Here is an 18957-nt window from a genome sequence, read left to right as displayed (position 1 = left end):
TATTCAAAAAAAAAAAGTGTTAACATTTTTCACTCCACTCACCTTATTAGTGATATCTTCCTTTGCTAGCACGTCCGAAGCAAATATGCTGCCGAGTACAGCATTTACCTGCTCTAAAACTTGGAGTATGTGAAAGTAGGCATCTAATGGCGTAAACTGCATTTCCATTATGAGACGATCAATTTTATTTAGAACCAAAACTGGCTTCAGTTGTTCTTTGTAAACTTGTTCTAAGCATGCGCGCGTTTGAGGACAAACACCTTCGACTACATCAACCTGTGCACAGAATAAAATTTTAAAATATTTTCAGCACTTGAAAAGCTGATTCACTTACCACAACGATTGCGCCATCGCATAAACGCACAGCTGTTGAGACTTCACTGGAGAAATCGACATGTCCTGGGGAATCGATCAGATTAACCAGATAATTTTGCTCGTTGCCATAATTTTTAGCATTGCCACTATAATACAGCGATATGCTGCTGCTCTTCATTGTTATGCCACGTTCCTGCTCATCTTGACGCGTGTCTAGGTAACGTAACTTTCCTGCCATACGTTGAGAAATGATGCCATTACTGGCCACAAGTGAGTCAGCTAGTGTGGTCTTTCCATGATCGACATGTGCCAAAATGCAGATATTACGCACATGCTCGATGTCTGTTTGCAGTTTAACCAACGAATTTGGGTCTATTACCGGCATTTTTACTCAATAATATTTAAAAACAATTTTATATGAACGATGTTTTTACTCGCTTACTTCAAATACAAGTGAAATAGAATGTACTGCAGTCGCACTGTTAATATGCACGTGTTTTGTTTACTATTAAGTATTTCGTAAATAAGCGCAACACCACTACACCCCCTGACAAATAAAATGCGAAATTTCGCGTCCAATCAGATGTTTTTTGTTTACATCCAATTTGTGAAATTTTAAACGACACCATTCACAATTGGCAAGGCTGTTGATGACTAACACAATGAAAATCTGAAATATTACAACCACATCAGTATTCTATTCTCAAGTGCTTATTATTTTATTAAGAATTTTAAGTTAGCGAAAAAGCAAATATAGTGTCTAATTAAATTGATATGAATATTGAAACTAACAATTGTGGTTATATAAATCGTAATATATTAGTAATCTTGGCAGCTCTGTTCAGGTGCACCTCAGCTGAGCTGCTGTCAAAATATGATGACGTTTATTTTGCACGTTGCTACATTGCAATCGGTATTTATTTCACGAAATTCTCCTACTGAAAGTGGCAAACACTTTGACTCATAGGCATAATAGAAAAAAGTACCTGGATTTGAAAGCCTCTTAAAAATGGTCGAACTAACTCCAGAGGAAAAGAAACAGTTAATCACCCGCAACCTGCAGGAGACGCTGGGTGAGGATAAACTGAATGCAATACTCAAGGAACGCGATCTGAAAATTTACTGGGGCACTGCTACCACAGGCAAGCCACATGTTGCATATTTTGTGCCTATGTCAAAAATTGCCGATTTTCTGAAGGCCGGCTGTGAGGTAAGGAAACTTTCTCTTAAAACAGGCATTTTTTAACCACTAACTCAACTTCATTTTCAGGTCACTATACTTTTTGCTGATTTACACGCCTATCTAGATAATATGAAGGCGCCATGGGCACTACTCGAATTACGAACACAATATTATGAAGCAGTCATAAAGGCAATGCTCAGCTCCATTGGTGTGCCATTGGACAAATTGAAGTTCGTTAAAGGTACCGACTATCAGTTATCGAAAGAATATACTCTAGACGTATACAAATTAAGCTCGGTTGTAACACAGCATGACGCGAGAAAAGCTGGTGCAGAAGTAGTGAAACAAATAGAATATCCATTGCTTTCGGGGTTGCTTTATCCTGGGCTGCAAGCTTTAGATGAAGAGTATCTTAAAGTGGATGCCCAATTTGGTGGCGTTGACCAGCGTAAAATATTTACATTCTCTGAAAAATATCTGCCACAATTGGGATATGAAAAGCGCATACATTTCATGAATCCAATGGGTAGGTACATATCTGAAATTTGTTGAACGAACAAAAAATATATAAAAATTGTCTGCCATTTATAGTTCCCGGTTTAGCAGGCGGGAAAATGTCTTCTTCCGAAGAGGATTCCAAAATTGATCTATTGGATTCGCCGGCTAATGTTAAAAAGAAGTTGAAAAAAGCATTTTGTGAGCCCGGAAATATTACGGATAACGGTCTTTTGTCATTCGTAAAGCATGTGTTATTTTCACTTTTTAAGGAAGGAGAAGGTGTGTATAAAAAATAATTTAGTTCATTTATAGCACAGATTAAGCATATCTACTATGATTTTTATGCTTATACATATGTATCTTTTATAATAATATATTTTAAATAGGTTTTTCTATAACTCGTCCTGCGGAATTTGGTGGTGATGTTACATTCCTTAACTATGCTGACTTGGAGAAATGTTTTGCCGACAATGAGTTACACCCTGGAGATTTAAAAGCTGCTGTTGAAAAGTACATTAATAAACTCTTGGAACCGATAAGAAAAACTTTCGATAGCCCGGAGCTACAGTAAGTATTTGAAAGTTTACGTATTAAATTAATCCTGAAATTAAATTTGTTTTACGCAAATTATAGAAAGCTTAGTGCCGCTGCTTATCCACCACCAGGTAAAACGAAAGGTGGAAATAATGCGAATAACGCGGCAGTTATTGAGGAGGATGGTCCCCACCGCTTGGATATTCGTGTTGGAAAAGTCGTCGAAGTGTCTCGTCATCCAGACGCAGATACTTTGTACGTATTAAAAATCGATTTAGGCGAGTCACAACCACGTACCATTATAAGTGGATTAGTGAAATTCGTCACAATCGAAGAATTAGATCAAAGATTAGTAGCTGTGCTGTGCAATCTCAAACCGTCTAAAATGCGTGGTATATTATCCGAAGGCATGGTGCTCTGCACATCGAAGTATGTAAATTAGTATTTGAATCTAAAAATATGTACTAACTCCAATTTATTAATATAGCGCTGAACATACTGTGGTAGAACCCATCATTGTGCCCGCTAGTGCTGCACCTGGTAGTCGCTTGGCTTTCGAAGGTTACAGTGGTACTCCTGATGAACAATTAAACCCCAAGAAGAAGGTACAAATTAAATATTTTATTAGCAAATTATATTTTATGTTACTATATGTATTTGTAGGTCTGGGAGAAACTATCTGTGGATTTAAAAACAAATGCCGAGGGTGTTGCTGTCTGGAAAGAAAACTTTTTACTTACATCCGAAGGAGAAAAACTGACCAGCAAATTAGCGAACTGCAACATTAAATAAATGGAATAAATTATGGGTTTTCACGTGGTTTAATTTTGAAAGTCGATAATACTTAGCTACTTTGCACGATTCAATATTTATTTGCAATATTATTTTTATGTATGGCATAATAAACACGAGCTTTCTATGGCAGGATATGCAAAATATTATGTTTTGATTTGAGGAAAAAAAAGTTTGTAATGAAATTAACCTAGTTATAAAATTATTTAATTATTAATACTTTTTAAGTGCGGTTATAAAAATAAACTTTCGTGTAAAAGTAATGTCCAGGTAACACCGTAAGTTGGGATAACAAAAATTTTGCTATATACCAGATTGAGCTGAGACGGCATCAGAAAATGATTCGATATATGGATTTCGGATTTTAGAAACTCATACCAAAAACTCTAATACTAACCTAATGTTTTCGGTAAAATATTTGATATATTTGAACTAATATTCTATCTATGAACTAATCTTTTATTCACTTCCTTTTCCAAACCGCCGAAGACAAAAATGACGCTTCCGCCAAAAGACCAAACTATTGTGAATTAATAAAATAAATTCGCAATAGAGTAGATGCTTTTTATTTACGAATCAAAGATTATTTTGCTTTGAATTCTGCGAATCTATTGTGATCTAATTTACAACTTTGAATTTTGGAACAGCTGACGTTCGTAAATTTTTTTTCAGTTACTGCCGGCAATTAGAAAATACATACATTTTATTCGATTTGAATGAAATATTTGTAATAAATGTATTTCCAACGCGGATTAGTAACATTATTAACACAATACAGCTTCCGAAGTACCGAGAGATGGCTACATAATGAAGTACGTGTGCGTTTCGCCCCTAGTCCAACAGGTTAGTGGTTGAGAATACCGACATAATTGTGTAAAATAATAATAAATCAAAACATACATGTTCACCAAGGTCACCTGCACTTAGGAGGACTTCGCACAGCATTGTACAATTATTTATATGCACGTAATAAAAATGGCAAATTCCTGTTACGAATAGAGGACACAGATCAGACGAGACTGGTGCCAGGTGCAACAGAAAGTTTGGTTGAAGATTTATTATGGGCAGGTTTGCATATCGACGAAGGGCCTGAGTTTGGTGGCGAACGCGGTCCATATGTGCAAAGTCAACGCAAGAAATATTACCAGTGAGTCAGCAGTTTCGTTTTCTTACACTTCTAATTATTAGATAATATCTTACAGCAACGCTGTGCGCGCATTGCTAGAAAATGATACGGCTTACCGTTGCTTCTGCACCGAACGACGTTTGGACCTGTTACGTAAGGAAGCACTACGTACACGCCAAATACCACGATACGATAATAAATGTCGCTACCTAACACCCCAACAAGTGGCCGTTTTATTGGCCAAAAACACTCCATATTGCATACGTTTTAAACTAACGGCGCATGAAGAACCACTGCAAGACTTAATTTACGGTCCAGTATCGCATAACGTTAGTGAAAGCGAAGGCGATCCAGTTATTATAAAAACCGACAACTTTCCAACATATCACTTTGCGAACGTAGTAGACGACCATTTGATGGGTATAACACATGTATTTCGCGGAGTTGAATGGCAAATATCAACTACAAAGCATTTATTGCTCTACAAGTGAGTGTATGTTAAATTTAAAACAAAAGCCTCGATTAAATATACTTCACTTGATAACAGAGCTTTCGGCTGGCAGCCACCACTGTACGGTCATCTTCCGCTTTTGGTCAATTCCGATGGCACAAAATTGAGTAAACGCCAAGGTGATATTGGCATTAGACATTTCCGCGAAAAGGGATATTTCCCCGAAGCGCTCGTGAACTATGTAGTCAGCGCTGGCGGTGGATTCGAGCATACACCAGGACAAAAGCAACTAATATATTCGATGGATGAATTAGCAGGAAAGTTTGATATTAAGCGCGTTAATTCACATCCTAGCCGTTTAAATCCGGATCTGCTAAACGACTTCAACCGTTTGCACATACTCAAAATGCTGCAAACCAAGACTAATACAGAGCATTTGGTGCAACGCGTACAAGTGTTGGTGCGGCACGCTTATCCCAATGAGTACGTTATTTGAATTTGCGTAAAAACTGCCAACAGTTAATTTATTATTTTTTTTTGTTTTTTGTAGACGAAATCTTGATTTGGGCGACCAACACATTGAAAATGTCTTAAAATGGGCCGCTATGCGTTTGACATTCATACAGGATTTGACTGCATCAAAGCTAAGTTTTCTTTGGGTTCGTCCTGCAGACTTTAAATTGAAGCACATAACGAATGGTATGCGCATGATTAATTATTGTTTTTGAATTTTCATATTTGAGTTATTTGTGTTTCATTAGATCAAATGCAATCGTTGATAGATAGTTTAGTGGGTGTGGAATTCACCAAGGACAATCTTAATAAAAATTTAAAGGAATTCGCTGAGGTAAATCACCTGAAACTCGCTGTTTTCATGAAGACACTCCGTTCAGCTTTAAGTGGTTTGAAGGCAAGTATTTGTTTTCCATACTAAAGATAATTAATAAACCCATAATCCGGGCTTAATCAAATGTATGGGCAAATTATAGGAAGGTCCAGGTGTTGCAGAAATGATGGATATACTTGGGAAGGACTCTGTATTGCAGCGTCTTAGAAGCACTTTAAATGTGCCAAGCACGGCAGAAGCGCCAAAAGCCGTCAAAGAAACATAGTTCTTGTTAATCTGCAAATAAAAGTTAACTACTATTTAAGAGAAACAAATGCGTGTTTAACTTGGCGTTCATCGAAATTTTATTATTTATCGTTCACGCTTTGAGACTAATACCTTTAGATTATGTATATAATAAGTTATGGTATGTAAATAGTACACTTGTAATTTTTGAATATGTATTGGTTAAGAACATTCATTTGCATATATGTACGAATGTCTGTTTATAGAGTTTATTATTGTTTGATAAGGAGAATCATCATTGCATGCATCACATTAATAGACATATTTCAAATATTTATGTAGCTCACAGACAAGTAATGTTAGTACTGACTTCAACCTAATCATGCCAATGAGTAATTTATTCATGACAGCATCGAGTTGGAATGCTTACTCTCTGCCCCAGATCTATAAGTCATACTCTTTAACTAAAGTCACGGTTAGTTAGTATTATAGGAGCCACCAGACTCCAACCGTATATGAAAACTCCAAGCCAACTGGATATTATTTTAATCCACATCGAAGCTGCATTGGCGTTGAAAAGCTCAATGTCGGAATTAGGTCTAGAAAATCAATGCAAACCATTTCACAATTACAAAAAAATACGCATACGAATACTTACTTGTACCAATTGGTGAGTGTCATCATGACATAGAGGGAAGCGCAAACAAACACAATATGGAACATGGACCAGGAATAGGTAACGCCCTCATTTTCATTATCGGTTCCGTTCTTGCCATCACCATTGCCGGCTTCTGAATCTGAGAGAGCTTCTGTTAAGACTTTGTTAGTGCATTTGTACAACAATTTGCAGAGATGCAACATTACAAATTACATACAAAAATATGAAAAATTGTAAATGAACCAAAAGAACCAAATCCATATCACCGATTTTTGCACCGTTGCATTTCGCATAGTTGCATATTAATTCGCATACATTAAAGATGACCGACAGTTGAAAATCATAATGAAATAAAATGAAGAAGATAAGAGTGTTAGGAAATTGCATTAAAGTCTTCATTGTACTTTTACAGTGTGAAAATTTGAAATGCGTCGGTGATACAGTAATGTGAGTATGCGAAATAAGCGTAAAATCAGTGGTGCACGCTCTTGAATGTTAATGGTTTACAGAAGGAATATGTTTTATATGCTTCAAATAAATTGATAATGGATATTATGTGCATAGCTGATTGGTGGTAAATTGAGAAGGTGAATATCTTCAGTTATATAATAAATGAAAACCGCTTACCACGTTTTTCGCCATCATTATTGATTTTCGAAACCTCGACAGCCGAACTAATGCAATTGTAGAGAATGCAGAACAACCAAACCACCAGACCAATTATATTTGTTGTGTCAAATGTAACTTTGGAGCTGTGTGTTGGTGGTGCAGTGGTCGTATTCCCAGCTGTAACGCCACTGATAACACCATACAAGCCGGGATTGCATTCCTTCTCTGAAAGAAATTATACATAAGTCAATAAAGCGTAAATTTAGCAAGTTGTTATTCATCAGCCTAACCTGGGTTATTGGCAACAGCGGACCAGGTCAAGTAAATAGTGTAGATTGTGACTAAAGAGCTTTGCAATAGGCCTGAGTGCGGCAATCGATCCTGAACAGCTGGCAAAACCGATATGATGCTTACAATAAGACAAAGTATAAGATTGAACGAAATGAAGAATTTGTTGAGACCGCAACCGCTGGACTGCGAATGTGAAGAAAAACGTAAAAATATTTAGAGCAAAACATAGCACAACTGATGCTCTTATGACTTACCTGCGTGAAATAAATATACAGCAACGAAATGCCTACCACAGATAACGCATAACTTACTAGTGTAACTCCGACTAAAGCATAAAAATATCCTCGATTATTTTCCGCATTTTCTGAAGAAATTAGACATTATTAGTTAAACAAGCGTTCTAATAATTTAAGTACCACTAACCAATCCAATTCTCTGCCACAGAGTGTGCAAAATCCACAATTATTACCAATTGTACCAATATGAAGGCTAAGCCGCCTATTAATCCCACCCACATCATTGCGGGACCGAAAGAGCCGTCTGGTATGAAAATAGCACCAATTGCAGCTCCAAAGCAAATCAGAAATTTCAATCCCCAAAATTCATTTTGTATATGCGAGCGTGGATCACGTGAACTCTTTACACCCAACATGATTAGTGCCATCAACATGAAGAAGCATGCAAGTCCAAAACAAAGGCGATAAACAGCCATGTAACCAAGTGCATATTCACAGTCTACTTGTAGATTTCCAGAAAAAGAGAGTGCCTTGTTGCTAATTGAGGAAGTTGAATTTATACAGAAAGGTAACTTTTTAAGCGTATCCTGAAGACCCGGCGATAATGCAATTGCACCCAATACTGTGCCCACCAGTAGCATGAAGGCATACATAAAACGTGATGAGGTTGAGTTTTTGCAGGAGGGGCAAGCACTACAGCAGCAACTAGCAGCTGTACCAGTGCAACATAATGCGCACTAAAAATAGAAAAAAAGTCCATATGGGAAAACCAAAATGTAGATTTCCGGGAATATTAAGAGATGACTAACAATTGGAATACAATTAACTTCTTAGAAATGTTGAACGCATTCATTTATAGTTACATCTTAAGCTTGTTACATCAAATATTGATTTTTGTTTTTTTTACACCGTCGAAGAAAGAACGTAATTTCTTGAGGTGATGGGAAATTTCAGTTTTTTTCATGGCAACCACACTTACTTGAGCTGCGGAGCATAGTCCTAGAACGGCTCCCATTTCTTGGCAAAATCTGTTCCTTTTTTAGCAATAAATCTGTAATTTTTAAAATTACACTTGAATTAATTTTCACTTGTCGTAAGAAAAATAAGCTATTCCCTTGTATTTCGTGATTTTCGCTTTGTTTGTAAAATGTCAACAAACCTAAATAACGCAGTGTTGCTTTCTGTAATCAAGCAGTGTTCAGATATTTAAAAAATCTATATGCAGAGAACGCTATATTTTCCAACTAGCAATTTCTTCGCAATTTTGAATGAATCTCAATCAACTTCATATAAAAAGATTTAAAACCCACTCATACTCAATTTATAATAATATTTTCGATATAATTTCGAAATTAAGATGTCGATTAGAGCAATTGTAAGTTAGACTGAACATTGGCCGTTAAAGTGTTAATATCATTATCGTGTTTAAAATCTGTTCTCTTTGTGCCTATTCTCAATTTGTCCGTTTCCTTCATTATATTCGCAAAACAGCTGATTTTTGATTTATTTGACATTTTTTGTGTATTTTTTGTTTGTATTTAAGAACCCCCACAAAGCGACTTTTTAAACATTCCACTCCGCCTGGAATAGGAATTTTAAAGTACTATTAAATACTGCATTTATATATTGTCTTCCTATCGTAATCTGTTTTAAATTTACACTATTAAATAAGTGGCGGAATATCGAAAATTTCACTATGTTCTTGTAGTCATTTGATAATCTTTTAAGTTCGTGCGCGCGTTGTGTCATCTAACGAAGACGTTTAAAGCGAGAGGCATCAACTCTCACACAGCGTTTTTCTTTACTATATTTTCAGTTTGCTCGAGCATTTCTGCCGCGCGGTTGATTTTCTATTAAACGTCATCAGAACATATTACCTAACTGAAATAAATATGTCCAATTCTGTGTTCGAAGCTGTTCAAAAGGGACCAGCCATAGAGGTATTCGCCCTAAATCGCGCATTCTTGGAGGATACGGAACCGAAAAAGGCTAATCTCGGAGTGGGAGGTAAGTTGCGACAGGGAATGGGTTAGTGCAGTAGTAAAAATAATCATAAATAGGCACGCGAAGCAACAATTGTTTCAACTTGTCAATTTAACTAACTTACACCTTCATATATGAGGTATTTCTTATTGGCGAAGTGGTGAAGTTGCATAGTGCTGGATTTAACGAAAAAAACTTGTCTAAATAAATCATTTGCTTACGTGACTTTTTTGGCATTAACGCCTAGCTTTTGAAGCTTGCTATTTGCTTAGTTCTTTATGGAATCGCCAAAAGGTCATATCAAAGGTCAAATGTACTGTAAACCAACAAGACTGTATTTGCCTAATGCTTCGCTCAGCTTGTTATCAAAACATCCTTGGCACTTTGTGTATACAAATTCCTTTTTAAATTTTGTTATTTCTTGTGACATACATACACTTATGTAGCCCTGTATACGTTTATATTTGATTGAATTTGTTTGATTGCCGGCTTTCAAAGGGGCTAGTTTTGCCAGCTATTATAGTCAAAACAAACAATTTCCTGTCGGCAGTATTAATTTAATCACAATTGTAATGTCGTAGATTCTTTTAATGAGATACGAACATGAGATAAATTCATAAAAACACGTTTTAGATATATATTTTTACATACAAATATAGAAACTAGCAATTTTTTAGTTCATATCTAACAGAGTTAAAATATTACATAAGCAGGCATGCTAAGATAGTTAACATATGTACATTGTAACCTGTTGTTGTTGTAGCGGAATAATTCCGCATTGTAACCTGTTTCTTGCTGACTAGTTACCAAAATTTAATTAAAACTTCTATATATACGAGTATATGCTGACGCATATTGTTAAATTTGCTCAGCTTGAAATGGGGGTTTTTATATTTTTTCTAACTACAGGTTGGGTCAATGTTCTTTAAATTAGTTTAATTTGCATATAATTACTTGCTTTGTAGCTAAGTTTATTATTCGTAATCGTAAAGCAAATATAATAAATTTTAAATAATTATTTTTATGCATTTATTAATATAATTATAAACGAGCCCTCTAATCGTATATGTGTTTATATACAGTTTCAAATTTTCTATACTTACATGAGCAACTATTTTAAAAAACGGTAGACTTCAATAGCAGACTTTACTAGAATAAATTATGATAAAATATCGATTTGTATGCATTGAAATAACAGAAAATTAAAAATGTTTCGCATCTATGTGTATGTACTTATGTATGTACATACATGTTTTATATGCGTATATATAACTTTTAATAACTTTTTATCTGTCCTGCACTTCTATGCATGATTATATGTGGAAATGTGACATCCTCTTTGTCGTCAGAATATTTCTTTCTATTTTTGAATCTATAAGTAAAGATGTGCACGTACTCGTAGCTACGGTTAAGTAGAAAGAATATATAAATACCCTAACTCATATGTAGGTGTAAGTAAATACTTTTATTAGTACCTTTTGGCATTGATCTTGCGAAAGAATATTTACGGTAGAGATATCTTGAAAGCTAAAATGCAAAAATATGAAAACATTTCATTTCGTAAAGGGGAAAATAAATTAAAGTGCTGTTTTCGATTTTAAAATCATTTGAATGTAAAAATATAAATAATATATTAGATATTTTATTACGCTTGTTGTCTCAGTTTTCCTTCGTCGCTTTTTATTATTTTTATTGTATGTTATATAACCGCAATCAAATAACTTTTACTTTCTGTTGGAACAAACATCTGGCGCTTTATCTAAATTAAGGTATTCATGAGGTAGGTATTATTTAAAATTTCTGTTATTGCTGTGTTTCGCTTGTTTGCGCTTCTTGCCCTGGGATATAAACAGGTGCAACAGCGACATTGCCAGTTTGCAATTAAGTTTGTAAATTGATTACAGCGGGATTGTATTGCATTTATATATGTACGCATGTAGTTCTTATATATACATACATATAAATAATATGCAAAAATTAAAATAAAATCGTTCTGGCGATCAGCTGACTTTAAAATTTTAAATTTCGAAACTTTTAAATGCAACTTTGCATTATAACTCTATGCGCGATCCTTTTATCTGCATTATTTGTCATAAATAATTTTATTAAATGCTCTTCCTGTCTTTGGGTAATATACAGCTCAATATTTTTTAATTTTTTTGTGCATTATTTTTATTCAAAGCGGTAATATGAATAAAATATTCTAGTATCGTTTATCTTCTGTAGCTGCGCAATTCTATTAATTATTAGTACTCTTACTGCACCTTAACCAGTGATGAGCAAGTATGTAAGTACTTACGCGTGTTTCTAAAATACTGTCGAATACCTCCGTATGTACTTATGTAAACTACTTTCTATTCTATATTTCTTACGACATATAGCTCAATATTTCATTTTATATTTAGTCGAATAGGCTTTAATCCGGATACTGGCGGCACATATTCGTAGCATGGTGTTCATTAAACCGCTGTATCTATCACCCGAATTTATTGTCGTTAAGGACAGCACTACTATAAACAACTCAAAAAGGTTGATCAGCATTATATGACCAAAGTATTTATTTTCTATAACGTGCTGTTGTGTTATAAACTCAATTATAGTTTAGAGTACTACTAGTCAATGTTTTGTATTAAAGCATTTTCTAACTCGCACTGCTATTGATATGAACAGTACTGTACTCGTATATTATAGGTATGAACACTTTGTACTTGACTCGCTGTTAATTACTTGTTTTATTGGATATTTGATAATACAAGTATTTACATTTAATAGGTTGTCTTCCTCTGCACTTTAGCTCATTTTATAATTGTAGTTGGAGCATTACTGCAGTACGGTTAGAATTTTCTAGTTGATGTGCTAACTTTTGAAACAACAGAAAAATTACAAAAATTAAAACAAATGCAGCAATCTGTCTTCAGTAAAGTCAAGCAAGGTGCCTCGATCGAGGTTTTTGCATTGGTGAAGGCGTGTATTAAGGATATATCGCCTAGGAAAGTCGATCTCAGTGCGGGAAGTATGTGGATAACGGTTATCAAATCTCTTGTCACATATGTATATATTTTGTACACAATGTTTGTATATGTGTCTCAGCAGATTTTTTCATAATTTCAAAATTCATTGCTGGGGATACCGTTTTTAATAGTTCTAAATACGCTACATGAAAAATAACGCAAGCGAATCACACAATGAAAGTGCGAAATATGTGTTATCACGAGCTCGTTGAATAAAATCTTTCAAATGTTGATTAAAATACAACTGCAACAACAGTAAAAAATTGTAAATGTACATAAATATCAATAAGGCTAAACACGTGATTTTAGTGGAAAATATGCATTTTAAATTATACATTTTAAACAAAAATAATTCAAAATGAGCAATGAACAATTATTATTATAAATAATTTTTTGAATGTCTATCGTTTCATTCCTTTATATAGTATGAATGTATTCATATATTTATGTTTTGTTTCAAGTGTTTTGAAAAAAATTCAATGTCAAGGTCCACTTACCAATAAAAAGCTCTAGTGGCAGTGACACCAATTCGAGTATATTAAATTATTATGAAAAGCCTTCCGTTAAATAAATTTATTATAAAGCGTCTATTTTTATTTTTTTTATTTTATATTTGATCCTACGGCTGAGTAATGAACTGTTTTCCTTTTTGGTTTTAATATTTGTTGATAAGAGAGAGCGTATATGTTCATCGCTAGTTACGCAATTATGCGCTAAATTGGGAATCAGCAAAAATGCGAACTCAACCAGTCAAATAATTCTATTAACGTCATTCGTAATACATATTATATGTGATATATGTATGATTAGGTATACATGGGTGTATACACGAATCTAACAATAATATCAGTGCTGTCAACATTGATTTCTTCTATACATACAAACATTCAAAACTACATACATGGGTCTATATATGGGTCTATATATGGGTCTTTAAAGATGGAAACAAATAAAAGCAACTACATATAGGTATTGTTTATAAATTTATTGCAGCGGTTAATATTATTGATGTTCATACCTCGGTAACAACTTTGATAAGCCCGTCTATACATTGTATCTTTTTTCTACATGCCAATGAACACAAGTTGCTGGAAGTAGCCAATTCAAGTAATCTATTAAGATTAGTATTATTTGTTTTATTGATTTTTCTCTTAACAACAAGGGTGTTTCTAAATTCTAAGTTTCATTATACCTGTTTTTTACTATCAAAAATCTTATTCCATCAAAATTATTAATTGTGAATTTTTTCTACAATTTCATTAATACATTATTTACATACTCTGAACAGGGTATATTAAGTTTGCCGCAAAGTTTGTAACTCCCAGAAAGAAACGTCTAACTGAAGGGTCCGAATCACTTTTTCATTTGAAGATATCTTCACGAAATTTGGCATAGAATACTATTACAGACAATACTATAATTTCCGAAAAAACTTTTAAGATCGGACCACTATAGTATATAGCTGTCATACAAAGTGACTATAGTATATAGCTGTCATACAAAGTGACCGATCAAAAACAAGTTCTTGCAAGGAATTTTTTGTATTTGTGAAGGGTTTTATAGCTTCGGTGCAACCGACTGCTATAGGGTTCTATACGCTCAGGTATTATTTCATACAACCTTCATCTAGGCAAGTATACTCAAATACATATGTAATCAATGTTTGAATTGCCACTCGGCCACCCATGCAAACAATCCAACTCATTAATGTCAGCCATCTGTCAATGTGGCTAATAAAAAATAAATACAGCTCTAAAAATCGTTCAGAAATAAGGCTATCACATGTCAAGCTTAATAGCTGTGCATTTCTTTTTATGAATGAAATGAATACCTTTTCATTGTCATTCATATTTAAGCGGCACTTCAAATTGCCATTGAGAAATGGGTCGTGCTACGTTTGAGACTTAGTATGTAAGAATATATTTATTTCTTGTTTACTGCAATAAAAATGCAATGCATAGGTTAGGCATGGTTTAAACAGGGTTTAATGAGTAAACAAGTTACTTGAAAGCGAAAGCGGAATTATACTCATATAGGTAATCACAAATCCGGAGTCAGTTGAAAATTTAACATATGGCTCACGGTGTAATTATTGTTTGTAAAATATTTTCCAAATAATTTTAAGAAACTACGTTGAACCTTAGTTCGTGGCTGGGTGGAGCGACAAAAATTTTTTTTTGTTTTGCTTAGCCTAAGGGTAAACTCTGTAGATTAGAAAAAAAGAAAATTTTTGGACATAAAAAAAATTTTTTTTTAATATCTCATGTTCTTATGTATATAGGTATATTGGTATATTTGTAAATATTTAAGAATAAAATAAATATTTTAAGAATACACTAAAAAATGTTAAGAAAAAAATTCAATATTTTTCGGGTTACCCGCGCTCGCCGACGGTACTAACAGTAGGTCCTTTATTGCTGCAGTGATTCCGGCCTTCACCGTGGATGAAACCTGTAAAAAAAGTATCTACTAAAAAACATTGTTTCCAAATGACTTACGGTTGAAAAAAACAAAAAATTTTTTGTTTTATTCTAAACTTTCGCCTTTTTAGACCCGTCAAAATTTGATTATCGTTCAAAAAATACTGGTGAGCTAATGTATGGAGAACCTCATACTGAACATGCGGGAAAAATTTGATAGTGATAGGATCATTTGTCTCCGAGCAAATTTGAAAAATGCGTTTAAAGATAAACTGAAGGAGCTGCTTGCAGTGAGCGGCTACAATTTTGAAGGCTGTAACTCAAAAATTATTTAAGATATGAAAAGCGTTGGCATGGTATTTTTAAAGGTATAACCTATTATAATAAGAAATAGTCGACTTTTTATATTTCACAATAGGTGTTTCTGTAAAATTCTCTCCAAAACACAGAACGACTTTGTTACTATGAAGCAGAAACTACTGACACCGCAACATTTGATTCAATTACCTATTCTCACTACAACAACAACATTCATTCACCTATTAGTGTACTAAATGATTGCTTTGCGTCGCTCATCTTTCATTTAAATCATGCAGTTTTTGTAACTGTAATTTATTAAAATGAAAAACATTGTGATATAATTACCATAGATGAATTAATGATTTTTACATTTTTTACTTGCAGCCTACCGCACTAATGAGGGCAAGCCCTGGGTGCTGCCGGTGGTGCGTAAAACCGAAATCAAAATTACCAACGATGAGACTATCAATCACGAGTATCTACCAGTATTGGGTGAGTTAAAAAAGGGAATAAGCGTACATATGTACATACACATATACATACATATGTCTGTACATATATTAAATTTTCACATTCATATATTATTATAAAGTAATGGTTACCGATTGCTTTTTGAGTTATAATAAATATGAAATGAGTAAAAAAAATGCAAAAGCAACTAAATTTTTATACAAACAAAAACAACACGTTGCATTGACTAATTTACATCGTTTTATTTCAATTAAAGGCAATGATGCATTTACAAAGGCCGCCACAGGCTTGTTGTTGGGTGATAACTCGACCGCTATCGCAGACAAGCGCGTAAGTAAACATTAATTAAGTTTCGAAAAAACACTAAAACCACTATGCCATTATTGTTGCACTCTTTCAGGCGTTCGGCATTCAAACGCTGTCCGGCACCGGTGCGTTGCGTATAGGTGCACAATTTTTGCGCGTCATACTCGATCGTCGTGTTGCCTACTACTCAAATCCCACTTGGGAGAACCATCACAAAGTGTTTGCGGATGCTGGCTTTGAAACGCTGCGCTCGTACCGCTATTGGGATCAGGAGAAGCGTACTATCGATTTCGAGGGTCTCTTGGCTGATTTGGATGCTGCGCCTGAGGGTGCTGTTATCATCTTGCACGCATGCGCACACAATCCCACCGGCTGTGATCCCACACAAGAGCAATGGAAGCAAATTGCCGACTTGATGGAGCGCAAGAAACTTTTCCCATTCCTGGATTCAGCATATCAAGGTTTCGCCAGTGGCGATCCAGAGAAGGATGCCTGGGCTGTGCGCTACTTTGTGGAGCGCGGTTTCGAGTTGTTTGTCGCACAATCGTTTGCCAAAAACTTTGGCCTTTATTGTGAGTGAAAGCCGCTCGAGTTTTTTTTTTAGAGTTTCTTTATTTTTAATGAGTGCGTAATTTACATTATAGGTGAACGTGTTGGTAATTTGACGGTGGTGCAACGTAACGCTGCTTCATCGGAAGCTGTTGCCTCACAATTTACTTGGCTGGTGCGTGGCATGTACTCGAATCCACCGGCGTTTGGCAGTCGCATTGTTGCCACAGTATTGAATAATCCAGAGCTGCGTAAGGAATGGTGAGTTATTTTCGAAATTCGAAATCATGTTCGAAAATACATATTTTAATATCCTGAATTTATGTATTTTACTGTTACAATTGCAAAATGAAAAGTTTATTTTAAATGAGATCTATTTTTAAAACTATGCCGTTATTATTGAAATTTATAGCTCATTTCGGCTTTATTTCCATAAAAAAAAAGTCGTATAACAGAAAATTATAAGTCCGATCCGTTTTTTTATTTTTCAAAAAATTTATAGTTTTTATAACAATTCATGATCTTTGAGAGCCATTATCTTTTTATTAACACTAATTTCCAATTTTTAATACCTTCGACAGGATGGAATGCATCCAAACGATGTCTGGTCGCATCATCAAAATGCGCAAGGCGCTATTCGATCGTCTGAACGAGCTGCAAACACCTGGCACATGGGACCACATTGTCTCGCAAATCGGCATGTTCTCTTATACTGGCTTGAATGGTGCGTTAATTAGAATTCTCCAACTGTAATTTTCAAATTACTTAACATTTCCGAAAATTTTACAGAGAAACAAGTGCGCGTGCTCATCGATGAATTCCATGTGTATTTGCTGAAGTCGGGGCGCATCAATATGTGCGGCCTCAATGAGAACAATGTCGACTATGTGGCCCAAGCCATACACACGGCGGTCACGAAAGTCGACAGCCACATTTAAATTCCATGCGTGTGTGTGTGTAAAATTCAAACCAGCATTTACAAATGCATTACAAAAACAAGAGCAAACTATAAATAATGTCGAAGCGAGTAGGATTATAGTTTGCCGAAACACCGATATTCAAAAGCTTTCAAACGTGTACACATAAATTTATTAGGGAATGTTTATACGTTATATAACTATATATATAAATATATATACAAATACATAAGATGCTAGTAATTCATAAGCAGTCCAGCAGCGAGCAAGCCCCTACAAAAACAACTAACAACCTCTTAAAATGTTTTTCCGTACTCCCCACAGAGCAAAAAAAAAAAGGAATAAATACAATAATACTGTCGTAAAACAACAAATATATGCAACATATAGAATTTATTTTGTATTAGTAATGCAAAACTGCAGAACCGAAATCAAAGTAAAATACAAATATTGAAAAAACGCCAAACAATTTTGTAGCAAGCAAAAAACAACCAAATATAAAGTTTAGAAACACAAACAACGCATGTATTTACACAATAATAAGAGATAATATTATAAAGTATTTAAATAAAGTGCAAAGCAATTATACTCTACTTTGTATTGTAATATTTAGTAAACATTTGTTGCGCGTTTAGCGAGCAGGTTCCTCATAATATTGTATGTCAATGTGTATGTTGAAATTAAAAAAAAAAAATTAAAATATATTATATTTAAGAAATGAGTTTTTATTGCTATTATCTTGACACTTTTTTAGAGGTAAGTTCCTTTTAAAACACAATTACACGGTAATTTATGTGATTTCGTACTTCAGCGCTAGAAGGACTGAAGGCGAACATATTTAACGAAAATTAATAATTAAATAATTAAATTAAATATTTATAAAAGTAGCGTTACAAATAATGCATAAAAAAAATAATTGAATTAACATTTAAACAATTTTTTTTGTAATCCCCAAAATCTTACTTAAAAATATTTTCACAAATTTCTAATTTCAAATGCCGAATTAAAATATTAAAAAAAAAATGTTAATCACTAGTTTATAATTGAATGTTAAAAAATTGTTTTTGAATCTACAATTTTTCGCGCTTGCGTACTTTGTGTTCTTTCATCTTGAAGTAGAACGGACACAGAGCCATCATATTCAGTACTCTAGAGCAGTGGACGGAAAATTACAACACATGATTTATATGTTATAAAATTTTCAATTCTGATTTTGGAATTAAAATTTAAAATTT

The 18957-nt window shown here is 34.2% G+C and overlaps 5 protein-coding genes across 10 annotated transcripts in view; 3 read left to right on the top strand and 2 right to left on the bottom strand.

Moving 5' to 3' along the window:
- Positions 1–890, bottom strand: part of LOC106621279 (elongation factor-like GTPase 1) — a 151403-nt gene extending 150513 nt beyond the window's left edge. The window contains exons 1-2 of the mRNA XM_014240063.3: positions 335–890; positions 43–276 (exon numbers count right to left, since the gene is read on the bottom strand). Of these exons, the coding sequence (XP_014095538.2) occupies positions 43–276; positions 335–700 (600 nt within the window). The 5' untranslated portion in view covers positions 701–890. The remainder of the gene's footprint in view (positions 1–42; positions 277–334) is intronic.
- Positions 891–1198: 308 nt separating this feature from the next.
- TyrRS (Tyrosyl-tRNA synthetase) lies at positions 1199–3466 on the top strand. Its single transcript, XM_014239084.3, has 7 exons — positions 1199–1525; positions 1586–2024; positions 2090–2275; positions 2383–2563; positions 2630–2959; positions 3018–3135; positions 3194–3466. The coding sequence occupies exons 1-7, from the start codon at positions 1325–1327 to the stop codon at positions 3320–3322; spliced, it is 1584 nt and encodes a 527-aa protein (XP_014094559.2). The 5' UTR covers positions 1199–1324; the 3' UTR covers positions 3323–3466.
- Positions 3467–3965: 499 nt separating this feature from the next.
- On the top strand, positions 3966–6060 carry GluRS-m (putative glutamate--tRNA ligase, mitochondrial). The gene is made up of 7 exons (XM_014240557.3): positions 3966–4165; positions 4235–4469; positions 4525–4935; positions 4996–5382; positions 5450–5598; positions 5661–5809; positions 5889–6060. The coding sequence occupies exons 1-7, from the start codon at positions 4057–4059 to the stop codon at positions 6009–6011; spliced, it is 1563 nt and encodes a 520-aa protein (XP_014096032.2). The 5' UTR covers positions 3966–4056; the 3' UTR covers positions 6012–6060.
- A 6-nt stretch (positions 6061–6066) lies between these two features.
- Positions 6067–8918, bottom strand: Serinc (serine incorporator TMS1). 5 transcript variants are annotated; one of them, XM_014240569.3, is made up of 7 exons: positions 8745–8918; positions 7953–8502; positions 7784–7893; positions 7529–7712; positions 7257–7463; positions 6630–6789; positions 6067–6570 (listed from the first exon to the last, which is right to left on the bottom strand). In XM_014240569.3, exons 1-7 carry the CDS (start codon positions 8778–8780, stop codon positions 6432–6434), a joined length of 1386 nt encoding a protein of 461 aa, XP_014096044.1. In that variant the 5' UTR covers positions 8781–8918; the 3' UTR covers positions 6067–6431. The 5 variants fall into 5 exon arrangements, with proteins under 5 accessions (XP_014096044.1, XP_014096052.1, XP_014096069.1 ...); XM_014240577.3 differs by having other exon boundaries at positions 6630–6780; XM_014240594.3 differs by having other exon boundaries at positions 6630–6768.
- Positions 8919–9265: 347 nt separating this feature from the next.
- On the top strand, positions 9266–18440 carry Got1 (Glutamate oxaloacetate transaminase 1). Of its 2 annotated transcripts, XM_014238897.3 has the most exons (8): positions 9266–9365; positions 9582–9772; positions 15864–15971; positions 16207–16280; positions 16351–16828; positions 16901–17066; positions 17387–17529; positions 17595–18440. In XM_014238897.3, exons 2-8 carry the CDS (start codon positions 9658–9660, stop codon positions 17741–17743), a joined length of 1233 nt encoding a protein of 410 aa, XP_014094372.1. In that variant the 5' UTR covers positions 9266–9365; positions 9582–9657; the 3' UTR covers positions 17744–18440. The 2 variants fall into 2 exon arrangements, with proteins under 2 accessions (XP_014094372.1, XP_036228206.1); XM_036372313.2 differs by lacking the exons at positions 9266–9365; positions 9582–9772 and adding an exon at positions 12576–12761.
- Positions 18441–18957: the final 517 nt, after the last annotated feature.

This window comes from Bactrocera oleae, chromosome 6 (genome assembly GCF_042242935.1).
Source record: "Bactrocera oleae isolate idBacOlea1 chromosome 6, idBacOlea1, whole genome shotgun sequence".
NCBI classification, from domain to species: Eukaryota; Metazoa; Arthropoda; class Insecta; order Diptera; family Tephritidae; genus Bactrocera; species Bactrocera oleae.
This window is presented reverse-complemented; position numbering and strand designations above follow the sequence as displayed.